At 46.6% G+C, this 27,285-nt stretch overlaps 1 protein-coding gene across 5 annotated transcripts in view; it reads right to left on the bottom strand.

The window, feature by feature from the left end:
• Mtus2 (microtubule associated scaffold protein 2) overlaps positions 1-27,285 on the bottom strand; it is a 353,013-nt gene that overhangs the window by 18,115 nt on the left and 307,613 nt on the right. For all 5 annotated transcript variants that reach the window (XM_040751389.1, XM_021234736.2, XM_040751390.1 and 2 more), the window contains 2 exons: positions 19,116-19,182; positions 3,493-3,707 (listed from right to left, as the gene is read on the bottom strand). In XM_040751389.1, the coding sequence (XP_040607323.1) occupies positions 3,493-3,707; positions 19,116-19,182 (282 nt within the window). The remainder of the gene's footprint in view (positions 1-3,492; positions 3,708-19,115; positions 19,183-27,285) is intronic.

The raw sequence follows: 27,285 nt of genomic DNA, 5'->3' as shown, positions 1-27,285 counted from the left end.
TCACAGTGGTTCTCAACCTTCAATACAGTTCCTCAGACCCATCCATAAAACTATTGTGGCTACCTCATAACTATAATTTTGTTACTGTTAGAATCATAATGTAAATACCTAATATGCTGGGTATCTGATATGAGATTGTCCAAAGGGGTTTAGACCCATGGATTGAGAACTGTTTCTCTAGCAACATGCAACCTTCCTAGGATAGTCTCTCTCTCTCTCTCTCTCTCTCTCTCTCTCTCTCTCTCTCTCTCTCTCTCTCTCTCTCTCTCTCTCTCCCTTTCTGTCTTTCCATCTCTCTCATGAATTGTCATCTTTTAAAACAGGAAAACCACTGAACAGAGACAATAAGGAGCCCACAGCAACCTCTCAGTGCTAACACGGACATGGAAGCCATGCCACTGTGTTGACTGGTCATTCTGATTAAAGTGAACTGGGCCTCAACTCACTTGTGGCTCTGTACTATGAATGCACTCAATGGAAGTGATGGATAGAACAGTGTTTTACCACTCAGTTATGAGTACACGGCTCTAATGGAGTTTTTGTCTGAAACCTTTCAGTATAAAGGAAAATAAACAATTGGTTGAAATGAAAAGGGGCTAGAGAGATGGCTTGGTGTTAAGAGCACTTCTTGTTCTTGCAAAGAACTTTGGTTCGTTGTCCAGCACCCATACCAGGCAGTTCACAACGGTCTACAATGTCAGTTCCAGGGGACCAGAGCCCTCTTCTGGTTTCTGTGGGTATTTGTATGCACAACACTGCACATAAATATACTTAGGCACACACACACACACACACATATTAAATCTTAAAAAAAGAAAAACATCTTTCCTTTTTATTCCACTAAAAATGTCAGTTAAGTGCACAGATCTCTCTGTAAAAATAAGCACCATGTATTATCTAGAGGCATGGTACTTACACAGCCCAATGTAATAAAAAAAATCTTTCACCAGCACTTGGTAGGACTCTATTAGTCTCTTACACAGATTTCTATAAGGAGTTTCAGAAAAGAATGATAGAGGTGAAGATGAGATCCAGAAGAATCCATGTGTTCCTGTAGTAAACACAGCTCAACTGGCAATAGTCCATTATGTCCACAGCCAAGGTGTATGCTTTGGTGTGTTAGTGAATGTCTTGGCCTGTTAAACACCATATCTATGATTTAGTGCTGAGTGAATACCACCATCAATACAGTAAGGACATTGTAAAGGCATGCTATGCCCCTTTCAGCCTCTGGGAGATGCTTTTATGAATGAAACATTGACCTCCTAACTCCAATGAGTCATGGAATTAAAGGAAAAAAATCAGTCTCTTCACAAAGGTATCAGTGGGAGCCTGTGAGGTTCCAGTTGAGCAAACACTTACTCTTAAATGATTTAGGTTTCATGTCTCTCTATGATTTTAAGGACCCTCCCCTTGGGTAGGAAAGGGTGCTGCCTACTGTCTGGGGCATCCTCTCTCCTGCCAGCTATTAACCTTCATGGTTTCTCTTGCTATGGTACCAAGTTCCTCAGAGCAAGGGCTCCCAGTCATAAAGAAACCAGTAAGAATGTTCAACTTGAGAAGACATCAAAACCCACTGAAGACATCTACATGAATCTAGACCAGTTTTCCCAAAGCAAAAGATGATTTAATGTATTATAAATGACAAGATCAGAGGAAAAGGTTTTCTTCTGTTGCCAGCCCATGGCAAGCATAGTGATTTGAAAGAGAACTGTCTCCCATACGCTCACATACCTGAATGCTTAGTCCTGGAGGTTGTGTTTGGGGAGGTTTATGTGGTGGAGCCCTGCTGGAGGAAGTCTGTCTATCACTGGGGGTGGGTTTTAGAGTTTACAGCTTTGTGTCATTTCTGGGTCACCCTCTGTTTCCTGTTCACAGTTGCAGATATGAGCTCTCAGCTGCCTCTCCTGCCATCTAGCCTACTGATTGTGGCCATGCCTGCCCTGCCTCGATAGACTCTTACCCCCTGGAACTGTTAGCCAAAATAAGCTGTCTTCCATAATCTGTTTTTTTTTTTGTTTTGTTTTGTTTTGTTTTTGTCATGGCGTTTCATCACAGCAACAGAAAATTAGCTAACATAGAAAGCTTCTGCTGCCCGAAGAGCTCTCTTATTTGACTAGAACCTAGGGTAGCATCCCCTTAGACCACTACTGTCTACCTTCTGGCCGCTCCACAAAGATGGGATTCTGGGCTCTTCCGTGGAGGAGGCACCAGTTCGCCCTCCAAACATCCCTAGTTCTTTGGAGAAATGGCTATACCCTGTAACGGGACTCCATTCTAGAGCCATTTTTTTTTTTTGGTTTTTACGAGACAGGGCTTCTCTGTATTGTTTCAGAGGCTATCGGTCCAGTCCGGCCTCGAACTCACAAAGATCCGCCTGCCTCTGCTTCCCGAGTGCTGGGATTAAAGGCGTGCGCCACCACCGCCCGGCTCTAGAGTCATCTTGCTGCTGAGCGGGGCTGGGTGCAGAAGCAGCAAGAGAGGAAAGCTGTCACCTCAGACAAGGATGGAGGTGTGGGCTTTACATTCAGTCGCATGCCAGAGGCAGTTAACTGGGGCCTTGGGATTCACTTAGAGAAGATGTATTTTGAATGGAGCATCACGTGCTCTCGCTTTCTCATTAAACTCAAACCAGACTAAACTCCCTTTTGCCCCCTTCCCAGACAGCGTCCTCATTAGAGGAGCCAGAGGGAGCCAGCCTGTGCAGACTGAAGCACCTGCCTGCGAGCCTCCAACAACCAGGAGCCCATCCCCCTACTTCACCCTGCCGGTCGGTCTCCTAGACACCAGCCCAGAGCAGGTAGGTAGCAGGCTGTGTTGGAGGTTTCAGGCTGACTCCATCTGGTTCCCAAAGTGGTTTTCTCTTCAACCTGAAGGGCAGGTGTCCACGAGAGCCCCGTCTCCCCGGCACCACCTCTTCCGAGCACAGGGTCTCCTGTGCCAGACCGTGAGGCCCTGGGGCCTCATTCTGTTTGTGGAGTGTCTTCTCCTGGGGTAGGGGGCAGATGTGGCTGGCTGGGTAGGTGGGTTAAGGAGACATAACACAAAGCGATAGGCTGAGTGGTCTCTACCTGTTCAAAGTCCTCATGGGGTGCTGTTCCTGCCATTCACCCACCACGCACAAGAATGAGTTTGTAAAGAAAATGGAAGAGGGGGTTTGGCGAGATGAGTTAATGAGCATTGATGAGCAATGCACTCTTGAAGAAGATGAGCGACTTCTGCTCACGCTTCAGGCAACAGAGTTCTGGTGGCTTATTTATCTGTGGGACTATGTCTTCTTACCTCTAGTGGGGATAGAAATAGCCATCGGGTAGGATGATGGGGTCAGTGTACATCAAGTGGTGGAAGTAGTGCTCTACGTACATGTTTGCGTTGCACCTCTGCCACAAAGAATCCGCGGAGAACAGATGACCAATAAGGGACAAGTGTAAAACTGCAATCTTAGGTAAGTTCTCCTCCCATGACTGCTGCTGAGCTGCCTAGTCAACTCACCTGCTCCTGGTGCTGGCAGCGCATGCGCAGCAGCTGGTCCTGGTGCTCCGCCTGCAGGTGCGCGCTCTCCGCCTGGAACTGTTGTTGGAGCCGCTCCTGCAGCTCCTGCACCTCGGCCTGCTGCTGCCAGCCCAGCCTCCTCAGCTCCTCCTCGAACCGCCTCTCCAGCGCCTCCTTCTCCTTCTGCAGTTTCTCACACTTGGCGGTGTTGAAGGCTGCAGGGAGCACGGAGTTCTTTAGCACAGTGGGGAGCAGCGATGACCCACCACGAGCCCACCTGAGCCTTTCAGACATAAAGCTGAAGCATGAACCGCTGGGCCGGCAATGTAACTCAGCAGTAGGGTGCCTGGCTCAGCATGCACGAGGCCCCGATTTCCACACCCAACACCAAAAACAGATTCAAAAAGTAAACAACTAAAAAAATGCGTGGTGGCTGGTGGCGAACACATTTAATTCTAGCGCCCTAGCATTTAACCCTAGCTCCCTGGAGGCAGAGGCAGGGGATCTTTGTGAGTTCGAGGTCAGCCTGGTCTACATAGCAAGCTCCAGGTCATCCAGAGCTACACAGTGAGGCTCTGTCTCAAAAATAAGTAACTAGATAAATAAATAAACCACAACATCTCAAAACCTAGTTTAGCACAATATATTATCACAAAAGACTCTCTTCCTCTGAACCCTCTGAGAAATAAGATGCCTCTTGGCGACCCCACTATGCCCCAATTCCCTAGCGTGCATGCCCTACTTACCCACAAGGCCAGCACACTCAGGAGACCCGTGACACAATGGTGCCACCCAGTGCTCAGAACTGTTGAAATCTACCCAGTCAAGGCTCAGTGTTTTTCTACTGATACAGCTTGCTCCCCCTCAGACAATTGTTTCTGAGACTTGCTGGTACAGATTATAGTACAGAAAACTCAACAAGTATGTTCACCCATGTGCCTGGTCACTTTTCATTAGGATGAGCTCTCAGGAGTGGAAGTTACAAGGCTTTAAAGACTATGGGTGTCATCATCCAGGGTTGCAGCTTTCTCTAAGTTTCATAGTTAGCTGGTAATAAACCTGTGGCTACTAGGGGGCGGTATAGCACCTGAAACATGCTGGGGGGGGGTGACGACACTTGTCCCGAATGACTTACTTTCTTCCTAAATTCTCCTTCTTGCTGAAAATGTTAGGAGGACAGATAAAAGGAGTGGCTAAAAATGAACTCACAGAGGGAGAATAAGTCAGAGAGCCACCAGCCTGCCTGCTGCGTTTGTAGAGACGCGCTACTCCCAGGGCGTGGGGGCTTCGTGAAAGCAGGCTCACGCTAAATAGGAGCTGGCATCTATACCCTTGCCTTATCTAGACGGCCCTACCAGGTGTCTAGTAGGCAGCCTGCACCCCATCTGCAAAGAGCAGGAAGTGGAACTAACTAGTCCAAGGTCAAGGCAAGGTCTACCGCAGAGCCAGGAGCATGGGCAGCCTCCCTGGAGTTCAGGTAAACAGAGATGCAAGAGATGCAAGTTCGGTCCTCATGTGGGCATTCATTAGCCTATGAATCCATGAATGATTTATGCGTGTAATGCTTGGTCCTCACTGGACTCCCATCCTCCCACCTGAACACGCAAAGGCCCTGGGGCAGGCACAGTTCTGGTCTAAGGAACAGAAAGTCCACTGCTGGAGCGCCAACACCCTCAGAGGAGGGAAGTCAAGTTCTCAAGTTCTAGGCAGAGGTGCATCGTGCTGCACCTGCCGTTACACTATGGCTTTCTGGTTATGTTCCTGTGACAGTTTCAGGCTCCCAGAGTCTCAGAGAGGGAAGATATAATGATTTTCATCCTGATACCTGCATGGAAAATGACTTGTGAGACGAGGAGAGTTCAGGGGATGTCTGGAGTTCAGACACTGAGCTTAACGGTGCCTTGGATGACTCGATTGAGGGATGAAGCATGCGGAGGGATGGGTAGATGAGGGGTGGATGAGGAGGTGAGGGAGACCTGATCTGGTACAGAGATGAGGGCTGGGCAAAAATCGAGAAAGACCCAGTGGTTGGTCTGAGCAGTGAAACATGGTGGCGCTCTTCAGGGAGATGGGAACATCGAAGGAGTCCCACTAGGGACACTTATAAGCCTTCTCAGAACTGTTTAGGTCTCTTGTGCATTTAGGGGTCTGCTGTGGTCCATTGATCTAAGGAAAAGCCTCTCTGGCTTTTAGGACATAGATGCTGTCAATTGGCATGAAAAAAAAAAAAAAACAACTGAGGCCTTCTGGGCTTCGAGAAGTCCCAAGCCACCATGTTCAGGTTCACACCAAGTGGTCTACCTTTTAACAGTGTCAGTTCTTCAGAGCCTGAGGCCTTGGGACAGACTAGAGTTAGCAAGTCTCCTCCAGATTAACACCCCTCTCCAAGGGTCTGTAAAGACACAAGCGATGTGTCCACCACAGAGTGGAGAGAACTCCCTAGCTCCCAGGAGTCTTTGCAATATTGTGACTCTTGAAGGGCAAACTCTGGGTAACAGGGGATGAGAAAGAGTACAGCCAGGAGTGAAAGGGAAGGAGGGCAGTGGACAGAGGCAGTGAGAGCAGGCCATGGCAGAGGCCAGGCTGAAGCAGGAAGCCTGTCCCAGCTGACCACAGGGCTAATGGGATCAACACTAGATACTGGGTTTCTCAAAGTCATCTGGCCTCTCTGAGCTTAATATCAAAGCAGGACATTGGGACATTGGTTACACTGTGCACTTGGCCCTTGCTATGATTTGAATCTGAAACATCTCCCACCGGCTTAGGCTTTGCAAAGCAGTCTCAGTCTAGTGATGTTATTTTGGGAGGCTGCCGAATCTTTAGGAGTGGCAGAGACTGGTCACCAGGTGTCTTTGAAGGTTACATCTGACCTCCACTTCTTGTCTTCACTCTCCACCTCCTTCCTGTTTTAGCATCATGTGCTGGGTCACCCCAGAGAGTAAAGACAGGTGTGCGTGTCGTTTTACTTTACTTATTTAATCCCCCTCGAAACATTTATTTAGATAGTTTGCCTGCATGTATGTCTGTGTGCCTGGTGCCTGCAGAAGTCAGAAGAGGCATCGGATCTCCTAGAAATGGAGTTTCAGGTGGTTGTGAGCTGCCTGCCATGTGGGTGAGTGCTGGGTCCTCTGGAAGAGCAGCTAGTGCTCTTAACTGCTGAACTGTCTTTCCTGGCCTGGGTGTACCATTTTGTGTTTGAATTTCCTACAAATCATACCCCCTAAGGAGCGGAGCTTCAGTCACAGAGAAAAATGTGCTTTTGCACAGAATTACTTGTTTCTCAGTGATGCAAGAAATGAGCAGCGGCAACAGAGGTTGGCATCTGTGTGTGCTTTGTGGTTTGTGCAGTGGTTTTGATGAGGATGTCCTCCTTAGGCTCGGGCATTTGGGCACCTGATCCCCAGCTGGTGGCGCTGTCTGGGGAAATGCTGTGGGATCGTAAGGAGGTGCAGTCTCTGGAGGAAGCAGGTCACTGGAGGGACTCTGAGAGTGCATAGTTTTGCCCCATTTCCAGTTTGTTCTCGTTATAATTGTGGTTGGAGCTGTCATCTCTCAGCTCCCTGCTCCTGCTGCCATGCCTCCCATCATGATGGACTCTTACCCCGGAATCTTAGTTGCCATTGGATTCCATTTATGTGACCGGCATCTCAGAAATGCCCTGTTCCAAAGCGGTATGAGAAAGAGCAGACATTAAGAATCCCAACTGATTTAAAGTCTCTTGATAGTCATACATGCTCTGTGTCACCACAGAATGAGACGGACAAGTCAGTGAACGGATGGTGACTGGTCCCCTGTGGGACAGTAACTGCAGTGTGTCTAAGCTCCGCCCTGGAGGGAGGGGAGGCCACAGGCATGATTTGCAGGCAAAGTAGAAAAGAGGAAAATGATTTGAGATGGTTTAAAGCTTTCGAAAAGAGAAACTGCAGTAACATACCACTCAGACAGGGAATGACCTTCTACAGACGTCTCGGCTTGGAGCCTGCTCCTTTGTTTTGTCCATTTAATTTGGGTATCCAGACTTTGAGAGGTATCTCTACAGCATCGACTTCCACAACTTGCTATGTACATAGCTCACTAGCTTGGGCTTTCTGTGGCCAGACCCTGGAAGGGTTGCTAATGGCTCCACGTGGCCAAAGCACTTGGTTATTTACTACTCTGTTTGTTTCCCTGTGTAAAGTGGCATCAAAGGGTGAACCTTTTCATTTGACCTCAAAGATCTGAGAAGTCCGTAAGTGACCTGGGTTATATCTCCATAGTGAGCATGCCTTTTAGAAAGAGCTTTTGATACAGGACTGAAAACTTTAATTGGTGAACGTTCACTTCCAATCCCATTCTCCAGAGAGAATGGACCCCACAGAGTTCTAGAAAATGACCTCCCGGACCCAATCATTTCCAAAGTCTCACAGATGATAGAGGCCTCACTCTACAATACATCCCCAATATAGTCTTCTATCCCATGGCTCTGGTGGCCCCATTCCTGATTTATACAAGATGGGTGAGGAGACCAAGTAGCTGCTAGCGAGTAAACTAGTGTGTGTTGAAGGTCATGGGTTCCCATTTTTATTCCTTTTCTCAGACCGTTCAGTTCAGTGTATGTCACGGGATTTGGGAAACCCCTCTCTGATATGAGGATTGCTCAGCTATATGACGTGTGTGTGTGTGTGTGTGTGTGTGTGCACGCACTCATGCACAAACACATGTTTACTGTCTTTAGTTTTGCATAGAATGAAGGATTAACATTTTAAAATCTTCGAAGCCCAATTTCACCTGAGAGGCATGCATTTCCCCATCAATTTAGCACGGTGTCCCTGTCAAGGGACAAAGCAGGCCACACAGAACTGTTCCCACTGATCCACTGACCAACATTAGACACACACATACACACACACACACACACACACACACACACACACACAGAACGAGAAAGGTATTCAGGCAACTGACAGTAGCCTGAGTGTGCATGTGTGCACACACGTATGCTGTGTGTAGGCATATATAATGGATTCCTTGTGCGTGTATATGATTTAATATGTATTATTGATTTTCAGAGGTAACTTTTATTTCTAATCATGTATATGTGTGTCTACGTGTGAGTATGGGCATGTGAGCGTGTCAGATCTCCCTGGAGCTGGAGTTACAGCTGGTTGTAAGGCACCACATAGGTCTGGGATCTGCAAGCTCAGTGTGTGTTCTAACAGCTGAGCCATCTCTCCAGCCCTGTGTGTGTATTGTTTAAGAACCAGCAGTCCGCCCAGTGTTCCCATTGACCATCCGAACAGAAATGTCCATTCACTGCCATCTGGATGCTGGCTGGGCCACCAGTATCCCTCCCTTAGAACAACGCAGTGCTGACTTGAAAGGAAGCCAGCACAGTCCTTCCTGCTGAGTGCTGTGTGCTGCCTCAGAAAACAGGCTTCTCCTCCTGGGTCGTCTGAGGAAAAGGGATGTGAGAACAGCCTGTCTCTCAGGATGCTGGAGCACTCCCACCTTCAGGAGGTGCTTGTCCTGCCTCACACCTACACTGCCAGGGCAGAGCCCACGGAATAGAACAGCCCCCTCCTGCTTTCATCATTATGGGCTTTCTCTAGGAGCCCCACCTTCTGCCACCACGCAAATGGTTCTAACTTCCAGTCACCAGGACAGACAGAGGGGACACTGAGAAGTAAGCTGCAGCTGGCAAACGAAGGTTACATCTCATGGAGATGAGGCCAGGGTTTAATTGTGTGCTCTTTTTTTTGTTTGTTTTGGACACAAGCTGGAGTCATCTGGGAAGAGAGAGCCTCAGTTGAAGGACACCTCCATCAAACTGGCAGGCAGACATTGTGCTGGAGAAGGAGCTGAGAGTTCTACATCCTGGTTCATAGGCAGCACAAAGATGTGGGGATATATTATTTATGATTTATTAAAACTTGCCTGAGGGTACAGAAAGCAAAGCTAGCCACAAGCCATAGAGCTAGACAGTGGTGGCACACACCTTTAGTCCCAGCAGCCATACTAGGTCGCCATAGAGCCAAGCAGTGGTAGCACACAACTTTAATCCCAAAACCAAGAGACAAGCAGATGAATCTCTGTTAGTTCAAGGCCACACTGAGCTACACAAATTTGATCCAGTCCTAAAGAGAAACAGCTCACACAAAGATGATCTCAGTACTTGGGATCACACTCCTTTAATCCCAGGATCTGAGAAGTATAAAAACAAGAAGCAAAGTGAGTCTTGAAGATTTAGTCTCTAGTCAGGTAGAAGAGAGGCAGCAGTCTAGGATTGCAGTCTGAGGATTTGTGGAGCTAGCAGGATCACCCTTTCATTCTGGCTACTTTGCTTACCTGACCTTCAGCTTGGACCCCAATATCAACCTCTGGGGTTTTATTATTCTTGTTACAGAAGGAGACTGTGTCCCACACTGGGCATAGCTAGAGCATGAGACTTCAAGCCCACCCCCACAGTGACACACTTCCAGCAACAAGGTCACACCTCCTAACAGTGCCAGCCACTCCTTATGGGCCAAGCGCTCAAACACAAGAGTCTATGGGGACCATTCCTATTCAAACCACCTTCAATGGCAACTAAGGAGAAGAGCAAAACAATGGGGAATCCAGGTGATGAGTCACAATGAACAACTTTCATGCAATCCTGAGCAGGGCCAGAGTAACAGCATGCAAAAATTGTGACTGCAGGCTTCCGTGATGACCAGGTGACACCTTCAGATACAGTACTCCTTAGTGGGGCACTGAACAAGGCAGCTAGCTGTGCAACATGTGGGCTTGTTGGCCTTGGGTCCTGGTGACTACCGTTGGAGGATTTTCCCATGTTGGGGATTAACCCCTCCAAGTCTCTTTCCCTCATCTGAAAAATGGGATTTATACCAGACTACCCTCCTAGGCTAATGTGAGGCTTAAATAGAAAGTCAGTCCTGACTTGACACCATGCTGGTCTCCATTGATGGCACAATGACTTGCAGCTGAGATAACCCCCATTGATGACATCATGGCGAGAAAGTAGGAAGTGCTCACTGTATGCTGGGTACTTTACTGGATGCTCTGGGGAATGGGTCACTGAGCTCACAGCTCCGGGAAGTAGCATGAATGACTTCATGTTCTTGTTTTCTAGATAGACCTGGGATGATGGTTTCCATCTGAGAGGGATGTGCTCCATCCCCCCAAGGATCCTGGATACCAAAGTCTTGGACGCCAGTGAATGGGTTTTGGGGAAGTGGTTGGATCCCAGGGCTCTGGTTTCACACATGGATTACTCCTCTGATGGATTCATACCATGAGGGCATTCCTGGGAGATACTGTAAATGTAGGCTGTGAAGCCAGCTAGAGGCCCCTTCTCTGCTTTCTCTATCCTGGTTACCATGAGATGAGCAACAGTGCTCTGCCACGGTCCTTCTGTCACTATGATCGTTTTGTCCACCACATGCCCCATAGCTACAGAGACAGCCAATCGTGGACTGGCGTGTCTGGGATCATGACTCAGAGGCTTGCCTCTGATTCCATTTTCCTGGGTATCCTGAGTGTGATCACACAGACAGCACAGATCCGTGTGCATCTCAAACCTTTGCTTGTTATCACCACACTCTTCTATCCTAAGCCAGGAGTTTTCTGAGCATAAGTCAGAACCACAATCAGTTGGGCCTTGGGGGTATGTGGCAGATGTGTGTGTGGGGGGGGTGGAAGGGTGGAGATGGAGGGATGGGGGGAGGTCCAAAACATACTGGCTGTTCCCACAGTCAGTAGCTTTGTGATTGGTTTCTGATTCAGCAGCTTTGAACTAAGGCGTGAGAATCTACATTTCTAGCAATTTCCATATGCTGCTGCTTTGTGTTCCAGAACACTCTCACATTCACTGTGGCGTCTATGTTGATCCCACCCTGAACTCGTCTAACCTCTTAAGCTAAGCAGGTCTGGGCCTGGTTAATACTTGGGTGGGAGATTTATTGTTGTAAACAAGACACTAGAACGACTTGCTCGACGGACCTTGTGAAGTGCAGACATTAGTTAATTAGATTTGTGGACTAGGTAGGGTGGGCCCTGGGATTCTTCATCTCAGACCAGCCTTCGGGCGGGGCTGCTATTGCCTTGAGCAGTGCGTCATCGGGTCACTCAGCGGGAAGACCCAGAGAATCCTTCCTCCTATGGCTTGTGTCAGGAAGGCCGCTTAAACAGAAGAGAACTGGTTGGGTCCTGATATGGTTGGGAACTGGTCTATGTGTGTCTCTCACTCTGAGTTTGGCAACATTTGGAATGATTTTCACATGCTTGCTTACACTATCCATCAGGGTTCCTGGCTAAGAACTGAGGGCCTAGAAAGAAAGGGCCATGCAGATGGCTGTCTGAGGACATCTCAGTGTGGAGCCATGTGTGCTTACAATGCATAAGTCATTTAGTCTCTGCTTAGCCTCTGAAGATTGGCTCAGCTCTCTAGGCAGACCTGCCTATAAAGAGATGTTTTGCTCAGTACAAGCTAAACTGGCCATCTGAATTTATATCAGGCTGCAGGCAACATAGTTGAGGTGTTTCCCTGGAAGGCAGGGGCATTCTTGGTGTACTACAAAGCAGGGTTAAAACTTTTGAACACAAAACGAATTTGCTAATCAGTTCCCGCATTTATCTCTCTCAGCCTCGTCTCTCGGGACGATGCTTTACTGGAGCCATCATTCTGATGAGATGAGTTATGCTCTGGCCACTGTCATCAGCAGAAGCCTTTAAAATGTGTTATATTATCATAATAATATTTTAATTATGTGTATAGATGTGTCTGTGTGTAGGTGTATGCATGTGAGTACAGTTGCTTAAGGAGGCCAGAAGAGGGTGTCAGATCCTCTGGAGCTAGATTTACCCGTGGTTGTGAGCCACCCAATGTGGGAGCTGGGAACTGAACTCAGGTCCTCTGCAAGACCAGTGAGTGCTCGTAACCACTGAGCCACCTCTCCAGTCCCAGCAGGTGTCTTCTAAAGAGAGAATTACATGAAAGAAACTTAAGGATTCTGTTTTTTTCTTTTTTTCCATACTCGCTTCCCTCTCTGCCTGACGCTGAGGATCAGCATGCAGAGCTCTCAGCTACTGTCCCAGTGCCATGCCTGTCTGCTTCCCACCATAGTGATCACTGACTCTGAAACTGTAAACAAGCCCCCAGCTAATTAGCTTTCTTTTCTAAGAGTTGCCTTGGTGGTGGAGTCTCCTCACAGCCATAGAACAGTAAACTAAAATGCCAGGTCCTCCTACAAGTGCCACAGCCTACCCCTACCCCTGCATGTAGCACAAGTTCTAACAGGTCTTAATAATAAAAGCCAGAGTCAGATATTGGGGTGAATGCTGATAGGTCAGAGAAGTAAAGGAGCCAGCCACAAGAGCGGACCTCTTACCTCTGCTGAGTCCTCAGACCAAAGGGACGATCCCGTCCCTATGAATCCTCAGACTGAAATGCCCTGAGCTCCTGTCTCCTCCCGCCTATATTCCTCTCTCTGCCCAGCTGTATCACTCCTGTCTCTACCTCCCTAGTGCTGGGATTAAAGGCACATGATAAACTCTGTTTCTCTTTTAGACTGAAGGAATCTCGTGTAGCCCAGGGTGGCCTTGAACTCACAGAGATCTGTCTGCCTCTGATCCTGAGTGCTGGGATAAAAGGTGTATGCCACTACTACCCAGCCTTTATGGCTAATCAGTGGCTAACTCTGCACTTCTAATCTTCAGGCAAGCTTTATTTGTTAAAGCATATTAACATATATGGGAAAGCAAAAATAGTCTTAAAAGATCTTAACACGCCGGGCGGTGGTGGTGCACGCCTTTAATCCCAGTACTCAGGAGGCAGAGGCAGGCGGATCTCTGTGAGTTAGAGGCCGGGCTGGACCGACAGCCTCCAAAACAATACAGAGAAACCCTGTCTCGTAAAAACCAAAAAAAAAAAATCTTAACACAAACATCTCCACATAAAATAATTAGAATATGCTAAGCATATAGATGCAATAGGATTTTATAAATATCAAAAATGTATGTAGCTGCCACATGGAATATATCAGCTTCTAAAAAAGTATACCAGTGTGTGTGTGTGTGTGTGTGTGTGTGTGTATGTGTGAGTGTGTGTGTGTGTGTGTGATTGTAGCTGTAATGTATTTTCCATGGCAACCAACCCAGTCTCTGGGAATTGGCGGGTTCAACTTTACTGTGCATGGTAAGCACCTGTTTGGGAAAGAAACCAAAATGACTTCAGAAAATGACATTTACTAGAATCAAATTTAATCAGAGTGGCTGAGATCATTGCTCTGAATTTTTCCTATCTCATTTTCCTGCAAGAGGGCCAGGATTCCCAGATCTTGTCATGCTGGGCCATGCAGCCTGCAAGAAAATTAGTCTTCCTGAAACTCTATCAACAAGCTCAAATGGCTGACAGCAGACGAGACCTTTGAGAGCAAAAATTTCTGTTTTCAAATAGCACCCCCACCTCACCATCTGATTACCTATGGAGTGGTTAGTATATTTTGAGGGGCAGATTGAATGGGATGATTCAGCTCTGCTGGCCAGAGAATTTTGCAACACAGATTTCTGATGTGTTCTATTTTTTATTTTCATATATATTCAAAATTATTTTTTTACTCCCTTGTTGACCAATGCGTTTTCTAGAAGTATGTTAAGTGATTGGTAAGGTGGCTTGCAAAGGCCATGAGTTCAGCTTCCATGTTGGGTGGCTCACAACTGCCTGTAACTCCAGCTCCAGGGGGAGCCGGATCGATGCCTTTGGCATCTATGGACATCTTCACGTACATGCACATACCCTCACTTAGTCACACATCTTGAGATTCTTCACGTGAATGGAGGGCCCTAAGTGAGGGAGCTCCTCAGACTACAGTGGGGGAGTACCCAACTACATCTCCCCTACCTGGTTTGGATGTCAATCAAAACCCAAGTCTTCAGAGGGCTCCCTGATTGTCAAAGTTCACTGTCCACAATAAACACCTGGGAGGTTAAAAAATCTACCCAAGACTCGCTCTCCAGTGTTTTGTTTCTGCTGCCCAGAGTGGCACTCCACAGAAAAGAGAGACACCTATAAGCACCAATTCTGACTGGGTGTTAGACACCATTGTTGTATTTATTTGAGCCTTGAGTGAGGATAATGAATGGAGCTTATTGACAACTATTGGTAGAATCTGGCATAGTAATTTTATGAGCTGTGAAAAAGGTTAAGCAGCCACCATGAGACTGGAGATGGGCAATTCTACCCTAAAATCTGTAATATCGATGCTATTCCTACTTTTGTCAACTTCTTCTCTATCCTGTCCAAATTCACAACTCTTTAGAGATTCCATCTCCCCAGCCCCCCTCTTTCCTTCTGGTCCCTGCCTCCCATGACTCCCGTGGGAATCAACTGTTACAAGGAGTATAAAGAATGACGGGGCAGATACTGAGGCGATGTCTGTCCCTCTGGACCCTTCAGAAGTCAGCGCTGAAGGTTTTGCTTCCTTCTTTAAGGATTGAGTGCAGACCACAGCTCTAGAGTTTGTGGACTGACAATGCATCCCATATGCCCCACTGCCTTTGCCCTGTGCAAATGCAATCTCCAGAGTGGAGTGACGATTGGTTCTCAGAGCAGGGCGCCCCCTGGGATGAGTGGACCAGCCATGGTGCTGTCAGGGACTTCCGTTTTGTCTCTGCTGTCCCCCCTCTACCCCCAATTGGGCAGATGATCTGCTTCTATTCTTAGCACCAATGCAGAAATCAAATGACTTAAACTCAAACTCAGTACAAATCCGGCTGCATTTTGAAGTTTCTGGAGATTGCTAATGGCAGTGCCATTGGGCTTGACATGGCCAACCCAAGTGCATCAGATGGCCATCCTCTGATCCAAAGCCTGCTCCTGGGAGGGCAGACATCTCTCCGGGGAGACATTCAGCCTGGAGGGGAGAACTCTGTTTCCTGTCTTTGTATACTAGCCGCTGCACCTCAGCCTAGCCCTTCACCAGAAGCTTCTTGTGGAATTGCGGAATAGGCTTTTCACTGCATGAAGAGGAACCCGAGGGTCAAAGAGGTCAAGTCAATTCACCCTATGCAACTTTGGAACCCCAAATCCTGGAACCACCTCAAACACATTGATCCTGGGGAAAACATATTCAGAGGCCAGCTTCAGCATCTCAGGGCGCTGGCTAGATATCTTTGGTACGGAAACTCCATAGAGACTAAATCCCTCGGTGTTTTCCTAACACCCATGAAGGACAGTGTGTCTGTACATGGTGTGTGTCCTAACAGTTTGCTGACTAGGTATGTTGGTCTTTTCATAAATTTCATATGAGCTGGCGTCACCTGGGAAGAGGGAACCTTGACTGAGAAAACACTTCCATCAGTCTGGCCAGTGGGCAAGTCTGTGAGGGCATTCTCTTGATTCATGATCGACACAGGAAGGCCTCGCCCACTGTGTGTGGTACCACCCCTAGGCAGGTGGGCCTAAGCTGTATGAGAAAGTCTAGCATGAATGGGAATGAAGCAGTAAGCAACATTCCTCCTTGGTCTCTGCTTAAGGAAGCCAAGAGGAATGATGTACACTGGTCAGGTTCACTCTGAATGAAGAAGGGCTTATGAGTAATTTCAGTTCCTGGGCCCCCAAAGGACAGAACCACTCATCTTCACACCCCAACCTCCTAGGCAGTGAGGGCAGTGTTTTTAAGTCCAACCCTGTGTTACTGCAGCCCACACACAGGGCCCTGCAGGGTATTTGAAAACGCCAGGGTCACTGCCCTGTTGGAACTCCTTGCTCCGTGGCATTTGCCCCGCACTTGTCACACTTCGTTCCTTTCTATGATACCACACTTGGGACACTGTGCTTCAGCTGTTGCTCTGATAAAAAGTACAGATGATAATCCCTGTGAAACAGGACCCAAGTAGTGACACTGTCTAACCTGATTCTAAGGGTTGAGCTATGCCAGCCAGCAGCTCAAACATCTCTCCAGCAAGTAACCTCGGCTGCTTAAATGAGATGAAGACCTCTATTTTTCACCTCTAATTTCAGCTATTTTTTCCCAAATGGCCATTGGGTTGTTAGGACAAAATGTTTAAGTCCTATCTGCTTTCCAAGTGTCACTGTGAAGTATCTATGTGACCATGGGGTGACTGTCACTATGAATCAGGACTTTTTGGGAACTCTCTTTACCCCTACGCCCCTAAGTTGCCTCTACAGTACTATCAGGGGTCATCTTGGGAGACTGGATTGTGACTGAAGCAGGGACAAGACCCAGGGTTCATAGCTGTGCTCAGTCCCTGTCACCTGGGAATTGACCTGCAGGACAATGTCCGCCACAGTCTCTGTTTTGCAGCTTTATTTGGAAAGAAAGGTCTCACAATCTTATCCCTCAGAGGGTAGGGACTCAGTGAGCTGGAGGAGGGGGATCTTTACAATTAGAGTTGGAGAAGAGGAAACACCATTCTGATAATGCTGGCTGGAAGAATGTTCTTTTAGTGACTCCCATGGGGAGTCACCTGCAGGGAGGTCGCTCGGCTGTATCAGTGTAATAGCACATAATTGGGGATCCCAGGGCTCCTTCAGTGAATGGATGGCAAGACCCCCTCAAAGGGGAATAAAAACAGCTCTTGACCCCAGCAAGGGTATCCTCAGCCACTCACACAGGGCCTGAGGATGACCTATGTGGTAAAACCCCAAAGTAGCAAATTAGGAGACACAGTGATGACTTCAATGAAAGAGACTCAACTTCCATGGAAACGGTGACAAAAAGATAAGAGAGGACCCTGAAGGGAACAGGGACTGTCACTTCTCCCTCTCTGGTGGCTGCTTTTCCAACAGCTCTAGCACTGATCACATGAACCTCAGATTCCTGGGAGTGTTCCACCCAAGCTCCACCATGGCTTGACTAGCTGGCCTTTCTGTGCTAAACCTATGTCTGGGTTAGTTCTCCAACTCATTCTTGGGTCAGGGAGTCTGGGTGGGGACCCTGTTGCTATGGATCCCATGCAGGTGGGGCAGGCATAGAATCTTACTATTTGTTGTGTTCCTAAAGGACCCGGCTAGCCTTGGAGAAGAGAGGTAACCACTTCTGAGCCATTGCTGTGAGAAAGGAAACCACAAAGCTCACAGAGGAGAAACAATAAGATACAAAGGAGAACCACAGTTGAAGCTTACCATCTTGTCTGTCCACTGCTCAGCTGAGAACCCGTGGCCACTAGAGAGAGCTGGACTGCTGATAATTTCATAACCAGACACCTGCCAAGGGTGGCCTGGATGGGTCAGATTCCTTTACTTAATGGAGGAGAACACCCCTGCATAGGTGGGCTGCTCCCAAGGTCATTTTAGGTAGAGGGGAAATGTGTACTTGTAGCTAGAACAGCAGGCCAATGGAAAGAGGCCACAGTTATCTTGTCTTTGCTAACTGGGGACACAGAGTAGTCGGTAGACAAGAGAGAAAACGGCATCAAGAAGGGAGGACCTCATGACACAGGCCTGTAAATCTAGCTGCTCAAGAGACTGAGGTAAAAGTCACACATTTCACCAGTCTAGGCAGCAGAGCAAGTTCAAGGTCATCTGGGTAACTTAAATGAGATCCTGCTTCAAATAAAACATTTTTACAATGTTTGTAGTTCAGCGGTCTAGTGGCTGCTTAGCATAAATAAGGTACTGAGTCTAATCCATAGTCCTAGAGAAAAAGGAAGGAAGAGGAAAGGGGATGGGGGAATGGGACCTGGCAAACCCCTTTGCCATCTCTCACCTGAAGAGGAAGCCTGCTTCCTACCACATCACCCTCACTTTGACCAAGTCTCTGAATGTACCAGACCATCCCTAAAGATTACACACTTCAATATGATCCCTCATGATTTTGTTCCAGCCAGACAGGTGTTTTAAGCCCTTTTTGAGACAAGAGTTTTCATGGCAAGGCGCATACAGCTGCAGGAAGCTAGGCAACGTGCATTTCACACAACCCAGAATGCCTAGAGGGAGGGACGCTTGTCACAGCCCGTGATAGAGACTGATGTGTGTGCTGTCATCTGCGAAGAACAGTCAAGGCCTGATTAGTCCTGTCGCCAGCTGTGATGACAGGCCTATGTAAGAATTATGGTTCCCTGTGAGGCTCTAGCAGACCGCCACTGTGCTGGAAAAGAAGCTTTGCTGGTCCAGGCAGGTCTGATTTGGCTCATGACAGGGAGGGAAATACCATGGCCATTGTCACACATTCAAGGCATCAGGAAAAGGCATTCACAGTGGTCTTTGCTAGAACATAATCCAAGAATGACATCCTACTAGGGGAATTCTGTGTGCCTGTGAGAAAACTGCAGGAAAACAAGACTAGAGTCTTGCGACCTCAGTTTCTCCAAAGACAGGAACTGTGCTTAGAATGTGTTTTTTGTGCTCCTCCCAGGTGTAACAGACAGGAGTGAGCTCACTTTAGATTGTTCATTACAATTGGCTGTTGCTATTTGCTTGCCTCTGTGGAAAAATATCTTTTTCACGTGCAGCTATCCTCATGATTTCATGCAGCTTGAACTATGAAACTTTCCTCATGTGACCTTTCTTAACCCTCAGAGTAAAACTGTCCGATGCTCTGAATAAAGTCAGCTACCATGAGACCACCTCATTTTCGGGCTCCTCTACAGCGGTAAACCATCTTCATGTCACATAACCGACTTACCCACTTCATCTCTGATGTTTGCAAGTTCGATTGACAGCTCTTTTTCTTTCGCAAGGGCACTTTCACTCTGAAAAAAACAAAATGGATACTGAGAGTCCCCTCATGTGACATTCAGTATAGTCATGTGTGGAACAAATTAGTCATATTAAACAAGTAGGGCTATCCCTGAAGGTAAGAAACATTCTTCTTATATAAAAACCAATAGAACCAAGTCAGACTCATTTGTTTGCAGTATTAATATAAAACAACATCCACAGCCACCTTCTCAATGTATCACATGGCTACACCACCCTGGAATAATTCTAAGGACATCTCTGTTCTACACATTAATGTATTAGCATATATTATTACATTATACAAATTCTCATTTGACTTTTTTATAAGTGATTCCTGACCATGCAAAAGCTCATAGTAACTATATATATGTATACACACACACGTTTGTTTTTTAAATGAATTATTCCCTTAAGCTTATTCTTTTGCCCATAACTAGTTAGTATCTACTGAATAATGAAAATCATAGCAGATGCCATAGCATGCAACATTTTTTTCTCATAAGACCTGACAGCGGCGAGGTTTCTGTGAGTTTTGACCCAGTCTGGACATTACTATAAAGCATAGGAGGTACCACACATTTTTCTTCCTAGCCATGAGGTAGCAGCTTGTTCTACCTCAGGTTTCCAACTGGTACCATTCAGGATGCCCTCCTGAGGCCCAAAGCAATGGTTCATCTAATCAAAGATTAGGACGTCTGAAACTGAGTGCTAACTACCCCTTTCTGTTTGTAAGTTAATTATGTCAGGTATTTTATTATAGGGTTGGAAGGCTAACTATTACAATGCCCCCTAATTACTGACTACTCTTGTCTTTCGTGACTGTGCTGGCTAGTTTATTTTTGTCAACTTGACACAGACTAGGGTCACCTGGGAAGAGGGAGTCTCAACAGAGGAGTTGACTCCATCAGATGGTTGGTGGGTGTGTCTGCAGGACATTTTCTTGATTAACGATTGATGGGAAAGGGCCCAGCCCACTGTGGGTGGTGCCACTCCTGGGCATATGGTCCTGAATTGTCTAAGAAAGTCATAGGAAGCAAGCCAGTAAGCAATGTTCCTCCATGGTTCTGGCCTTAACTTTGCTCGAGAATGGACTATGACTGGAACATGTAAGCCAAATAAACCCTGTCCTCCCCAAGTTGCTTTTGGCCATGGTTTTCATCACAACAGCAGAAAGCCAACTAGGACAGTGTCTACTTGAAAATCTAGCAGAAGTAGAAAGAAAAACAGAATTTTCATTCCATTTAAGGTACCATGAGGTATAATAATGCGCATGGGTCAAGTTGGCCCACTCCCCAAATGAAGAAGGGCTTATGAGCAATTCCAGTCCATGGGCCCCCAAGGATCTACTCATCAATGATGGGCCATGATGAGGACATGTAAGCCAAATTAAACCTTTTCCTCTCCAAGCTTGCTTTTGTCAGTGTTTTATCACAGCAACAGAAAACCAAACCAGGACAGTGCCTGTCGTGAACTGGTGCTCTCTGGGACTAGAGGCAGTTCCCACAATTGTGTTTGTGAGTCAGCTGCATTTAGACCAGTGGTTCTCAAGCTGTGGGTCCAGACCCTTTGGGGGTTGAATGACCCTTTCACAGGGGTCACCTAAGACCATCAGAAAACACAGATATATACGTAATGATTCATCACAGTAGCAAGATTACAGTTATGAAGTAGCAATGAAAATAATTTCATGGTTTGGGGTTACCACAACATAAGGAACTGTATTAAAGGGTTGCAGCGTTAGGAAGGTTGAGAACCACTGATTTAGACTAAGGTAGTTTACTGTGGGCTCCTGGGAGAACCTCAGTCATGATATTCATAATGTCAGGATGAAACCCTGTTGCCATAGTAAACAGCTGGATAAGCAGCTCAGTGGTTCATTTACTACTTAGCATGAGCAAGTTCATGGCATGGGTATCAACAATGGTTGGCTAACTAGTTTGTAAGAATGTCTACCGAAAGATCTAATTGTTAAGAGCAGTGGATCCTACATGATCCGATTGTCTGGGGCTCATTCAAATATGTATGTTTAAACTCTTGATGCTGATGCCTTTAGATGAGGGCCATGGGAGGTGATCAGGTCGTGGGGGTGGAGTTTTCATGAGTGGGATTAGCACTCTTGTGAAAGAAGCACCATGTTTAGCTCACCTCTTCCACAATGCAAGCAAGAGAATCGAGAAGGAGCCATCTTGGAGTGTGTGGGCCCCTGTCAGAAACTGACCCTGCCTTGGCATTGGATTGCCCGGCTTCACAGTTCTGAGGCACAAAATTCTGTGGTTCAGGCAGCAAAGTTGGAGACATTTTGCTACAGCAGCATTAGTCAACTAAGACTGACTCCCATGCTATTTACGAAGCTCTGTTATCCCTTCAGTCCATGGCAGCTCTGCTTTCTCTGAATTCAGGCAGTAATTATATCACAGAGCGCTATCCTCCTAATTCTCATAAGATGCCACTTCAAGTGTCATGGTTGCTGCATGGGGTCATGATGGGGTTAAATGAATGAGTAGATATAAATACAACCACAATAGTGCTTCGTATGTATTAGGTGGTGTTAGAGATGCACGATTTCCTTTTACTTTATTTGTAACTAGATAACATCCATAGTAATAGGTTCTCCTCTGTGTTAATCACCTATGTTCAGAAAGGCTCTGGTTCTGTCTATTATCTATCTATTAATCTATCTATCATCTATCATCTATGTATCTATCTATCATTTATCAATCTTCGATCACCTATATCTTGTATCTATCATCTATCAACTATCTGTTCTTGTGGAATATTTTGATCACACGCTGACATTCCTTAGACTGCCAATAAAGTTAAACCTTGAATCAGAGGATGGAGTCAACATTCAGCTGGCCAGAATTAACCATAGAGTTTTTGGTGGACCCAGATTAGGATAGAGAGACACAGGGACTTAAAAAGATTGTCTGGCTTTCTTGATCTAGGAAGGTGAAGAGGTAGGGTCCATTTATTGTTTCCCCATCACTCTTTAATCTATCAGGTTTTTACTCCAATATATGACTCCCGAGTTTTATTTAATAATAGAGTAATATAAATAATCACTTCATCTGGTGCTTCAATCTCTCATCTGTCTATCATATATTACCTCATTTATCATTTATTTTCTATATATCATTTATTTATCGTCTATCTATTATCTATCCATCTGATCTACCTATTTATTTATTTTTGCAGTGCAGAGACAAAATCCTGAGTGGTACATATGCCAGGAAGAGATTCTGACATCGAGTGAAATCCCTAGACCTGTGCTCTGATTTCTTTAATATCTCTCTTGGGTCTAAATTGACTATAGAGTCTCTCTCTCTCTCTCTCTCTCTCTCTCTCTCTCTCTCTCTCTCTCTCTCTCTCTCTCTCTCTCTCTCTCTCTCTGTGTGTATGTATGTATGTCTTGGGATCAAACTCAGAGCTTCACACGTGCCAGGCCTGTGTTCTATGACTGAGCCATAGCCCCAGCTCTCTCAATTTTGACACAGTTCAAAGAATGTGGAGGTCAGAACAGGGAAAGTGTTCTTATCAAATTGACCCCAGGACTTTACACTTGTTCTAATGGTAGCCTCCAATGGATACCTGACAGTTGTCTTGTACTAATTTAGTGCTTTGGAGAAGGGTCATTTCACTATTTACATTTCAATAAACTAGTAAGAAAACTAACTTACTTCTACATCAGGAACAATTTGGAAAAGGCGCATTCTCTGCTTCACAAAGACCAGCGGAGGACTAAAATCTTAGCTTATTAGTCAAAGAATAGCATGAAAAAGGCTCCTACCAGCATTACAAAGACTCAGACAGCATCGGGAGTGAATCATCAAAGCCTAGCAAAAACAGAAGATTCACTCCAACTTCAACACCAAAGCCAGTGCTCTCCTCAGCTTCCTACTGTAGCCATCATCTGATGGGTACAGCACTGTCCCACTGTAGCCAGCAATGATGGTACAGCACTGTCCCACTGTAGCCAGTGCCTGATGGGTACAGCACTGTCCCACTGTAGCCAGTGTCTGATGGGTACAGCACTGTCCCACTGTAGCCAGTGTCTGATGGTACAGCACCATCCCTTGGTGGGATCACTACACCATAGCAAACAGCCTGAACCTTCCAGGGGAGTGGCAGGAAGGACCCAAGAAGGAAAGTGACTAAGTTCTAGAACATTCTGGGTAGAGGTTATTTGCTATTTAATAAAGGTTATAATGCTAAGTTCTATCAAATACATTCTTTAGCCATGTATAGAATAACTGTCTCTTTCCTCCACTTCTTCAAATACAGTCAACACTTGGTATCTGTAGGGCTGATCTCAAGACTCCTCCTAACCAGGATACCCAAATCCATACAGACCCAAGTCCTATACAAAAAATAGTGCCTTATGTACAGAGAACCCATTCCTATTCCCCCCGGGGCAGTGGTTCTCAACCTTCCTAATGCTATGACCCTTTAGTGCAGTTCCTCATGTTGTGGTGACCCCAACCATGCATTTTTCATTTGCTACTTCCCAACTGTAATTTTGATACTGTTATGATTTGTAATGTGAATATCTGTGTTTTCTGATGGCCTTAGGTGACCTATAAAAGGGTCATTTCACACTGCAAAGGGGTTTCGATCCATATGTTGAGAATCTACTGTCCTAGAGTTAAAACCACCTCCCTATTGCTTATAATACTGAAGATGGTATAAATACCTTGTGAATAGTCATTTCTCTTAAATACCTTGTGAATAGTCTCTTCTCTTAGGGAACAATTGTGACAAACAAAACAAAACAAAAAAAACAAATAAACCAACCCCCCCCAAACAACAACAACAAAAAACAAAATGCCTGTGTGTTTTCAGTACCAAAGCATTTTCCCTCATTATTTTAGATCCATGGTCAATTCACTGAAGCCGTGGTTACAGAAATGATAGATTCAGAGGACCACTGGTACTGTTAACAAGCCCCGAGGTTTCTTTCCCTTTATGGGAGCGGGGGTGGGGGGATGGGGGTTGGGGGGGTGGGGGGATGCGGTAATAGTAATAGGGACTATGTAGTGAAGGAACCATTTGGCTTAGAAATGGAAAATGCAGGAGTTTAAACCCAGGACCCAATCACCATCAAATGCCAGGGGCACACACCAAGATTCTCTCCTCCCCTCCTCCAAAGTGGACAGGGATCGGATCCAGCACTCCCGGTCACACGTCTTTTCACGCCTGACTTCAGAAAGTTCTCTAGCTGTACCGCCAACCCCTCTGGCCCCGCTGCCCCCCTAAACTGCCCCTCCTACATCACACTACCCACGTTTGTCCTTGAAATTGATTTGTGACTTGCATGTGGGGATATTGCAAGTGTTTTGTGCCTCTTCAGTAGCACAGCCTTCTGGGGTTGTAACTCCAGACAGGGTAGCTGTTTGTTTCCCTATCAGTTCTAGATGAGTCCTTCTGACGTCCCTGGACACACTCCTGCTGAAGAGGCTGGCTCAGCTCCACCTCAGCTTGCCAAGGCCCGCTGCCTGTTCTGCCTGTTCCGGTGAGAACCTTTCTTCCTTAAGTGCTCATCTTTGAAATGATCCCAATGCATCAAGCCAGTTGTTTTGTGTTTTCTGAAAACCAAACCAGAATGACGTCACGAAGCCTGCAATGGAGTCAACAGCTATGACTGCAGGGCCCGCATTTTCTAGATGAACACCAAGGATACCTTCCATTTGTTTTGTCCTAGCTGCACATGCCCCATGCCCATCGTGGGACCACAGGATCCAGCAAGTCTTGGTCTTGATGTGCCTTAGACTCCGGAGACTATTAAGATGCCTTCTACAAAGTTCTCAAGTCACTCTCCCCACTGCTCCCTGCCTGATGACAAGATGGGGGGCCTAGGATAGGAGCAAGGCATCCTCTGATGCAGGGGTCAGATCAGCACTTCCCTAAATGGGGAAGGTGTGGAAAATTCCTAACTGGTGCCAAGCACATGAGCTCCTGCGTTCACTCAAGAGGGCTAAATATAGACACCAGCATCAACCATCCAAACTGTCCTGGTGACAAAGTCCAGGCACTGCAGAGTCCAAGAAAGTCATTCCTCTCTGGGGACTGTTTAGTCTAAGACAGGCTTAACTTCACATGGGTCTTGGGGATCACTCATGCCCTCCCCAAGGCAGCAGCTGCAGCTTCTTGCACCCCCATCTCCACTTGTTCGTGTACCTCTCCTTCACAGCACCGGCTCTCTGTTTATTTTAGGGTGGCATAGAAATATGAGATGTGGAAGCCATGATGGTCAGGAACCAGGAGACACGCCACTCACCCTTCCTCCCCAGTCTCCAATGTAGGTGCCACAGAATGTCTGCTTCCTTTGACTCCCTTGACTTGCCACAGTCTTCCACAGACTCCTGAGAATTCTGTCGTCCCTCTTTCCTGGCTAGACACACCTGGCAGAGCACAGAACCCACTCGTTCCTGTGACACCAAGCAATCGGATGTGTGGCCAAGCCCCAAGCCAATCTGCCACACTCTGCTACCTTAACCTGCTTAGTCACTAGGAGTTATCTGTCTAGATGGCTGACACTGCCTCATGGGCCTGGTGGTAACAGGAAGTGAAGCTGTCTCTCCTGGTTAACGTCACTTGGTAACCACATTTGGGCATCAGCCATCCATGCCCCTCCTTGAACAAGCAACCAATCAATAAAACTGGGATTACATCCCAGTATCTCTGGATGGCTGCTCCCCCAGTGGCTCCAGAAATGAGAAGTTTATATGCTACCACTGAGTGCCTACTATGTGCCAGGCAAATGGCATTTTAGCCTCCAAGAAGACAGTGTCTCAAAGTGAGCCGATATACAAGCAATTACAGAATAGTGTGAGAAGTCCAGGAGGCTAAGGCCAGAGGAGAAACAAACAGTGTCTGTGAAGGGAGCTTCCCAGGCAAAAGCCAGGAGAACCAGTGCTACAAAACAGCACCAGGGCCTTCTGGGAGCCTTTGTCATCCCACCTAATGGGCCCGTACTTTTTTTTTCTCTGTGTAACTTCTGACCCTGGACTGCAATATTCACTGAAAAAAATTGTTGCTTATCTGCAAGAGGTACCGAGGACAACTTATGAAATTCATTGTAGTCTGAGCATGCTTCTAAGATGTGTTTCCCTTGCCTGGCGTGTGCGTGCGTTTGTGTGCGTGTGTGTGCCCAAGAACTCTTAAAAGTCTTTGCTGTCTTTGTAAAAAATGACATATTCCTGCTGTAGTTATTTATGTGTACATGTGTGGGTATGTGAATGTGACTGTAGGTGCCTGTGGAGGTCACATCCATCAGGTCCCCTGGAGCCGGAGTCACAGGCAGTAGTGAGTCACCTGAAGTGGATGCCGGGAAGTAAAGCGAGGTCTTCTGCAAGAACAGCCAGTGCTTTTAACTGCAGAGCCAGCTCCTCAGGCCCCTTCCAACAGATTTAGCCAGTTCTGTGTGAGAGCTAATCATAGGCATCAACCGTGTAATGTGAGCCATGCTGTTCCCGAGCTAAGCAAAAGACCACACAAGGAATTAAATAGGAAGTGGAAAGGCTCGGGGTGCAGTGATACACACCTGCAATCCCAGAACTTGGGAGGAAGAGGCAGATACAGCAGCTTCCAGGCCAGCATGGGCAGCACTGTAAGACCCTGCCCCAGAGAACAAAGGAGGGTAGGGATCTTTCTGACGTTTGAGGAAACAGCTCGGTCCCTTCTACTGGGAACTGAAATTCACACACGGCACACTTACACGCGATGCTGCAAAGAAGTTAGGAGCTTCCCACTGCTCTCTGAACCAGCACTGCCTCTTACCCATGAATGTGGGCAATTGATTAGTTCATTCAAGCCTTCAGTGTCTTCCTGGGGAAACACTTCCTTTGGCATCTTCAGGTGAACCAGTCCCAGAACACGCACATCTCCACAGTAATTTCCATGGCTTTCTGTGCACAGAAGTCCCTTGAGATGTAGGGTGACCTTTTAGTTTTCCTTTTATTCCGGCTTTAAGACAGTGCTGACACAATGTTTGAGTTAATCAATAAGCATTGTTTCTTTCCCAAATAATTACCACGAAGCTACTGTGAATGTATAATGACCCAATTTCCAAATGAAATTTAATACAAACCCATTCAACACAAAGGGCCGCTCATACT

The sequence above is a fragment of the Mesocricetus auratus genome, unplaced genomic scaffold, assembly GCF_017639785.1.
Source record: "Mesocricetus auratus isolate SY011 unplaced genomic scaffold, BCM_Maur_2.0 Super-Scaffold_100008, whole genome shotgun sequence".
NCBI classification, from domain to species: domain Eukaryota; kingdom Metazoa; phylum Chordata; class Mammalia; order Rodentia; family Cricetidae; genus Mesocricetus; species Mesocricetus auratus.
The sequence above is the reverse complement of the archived record's forward strand: the minus strand, read 5'-3'. Positions and strand labels throughout refer to the sequence as shown.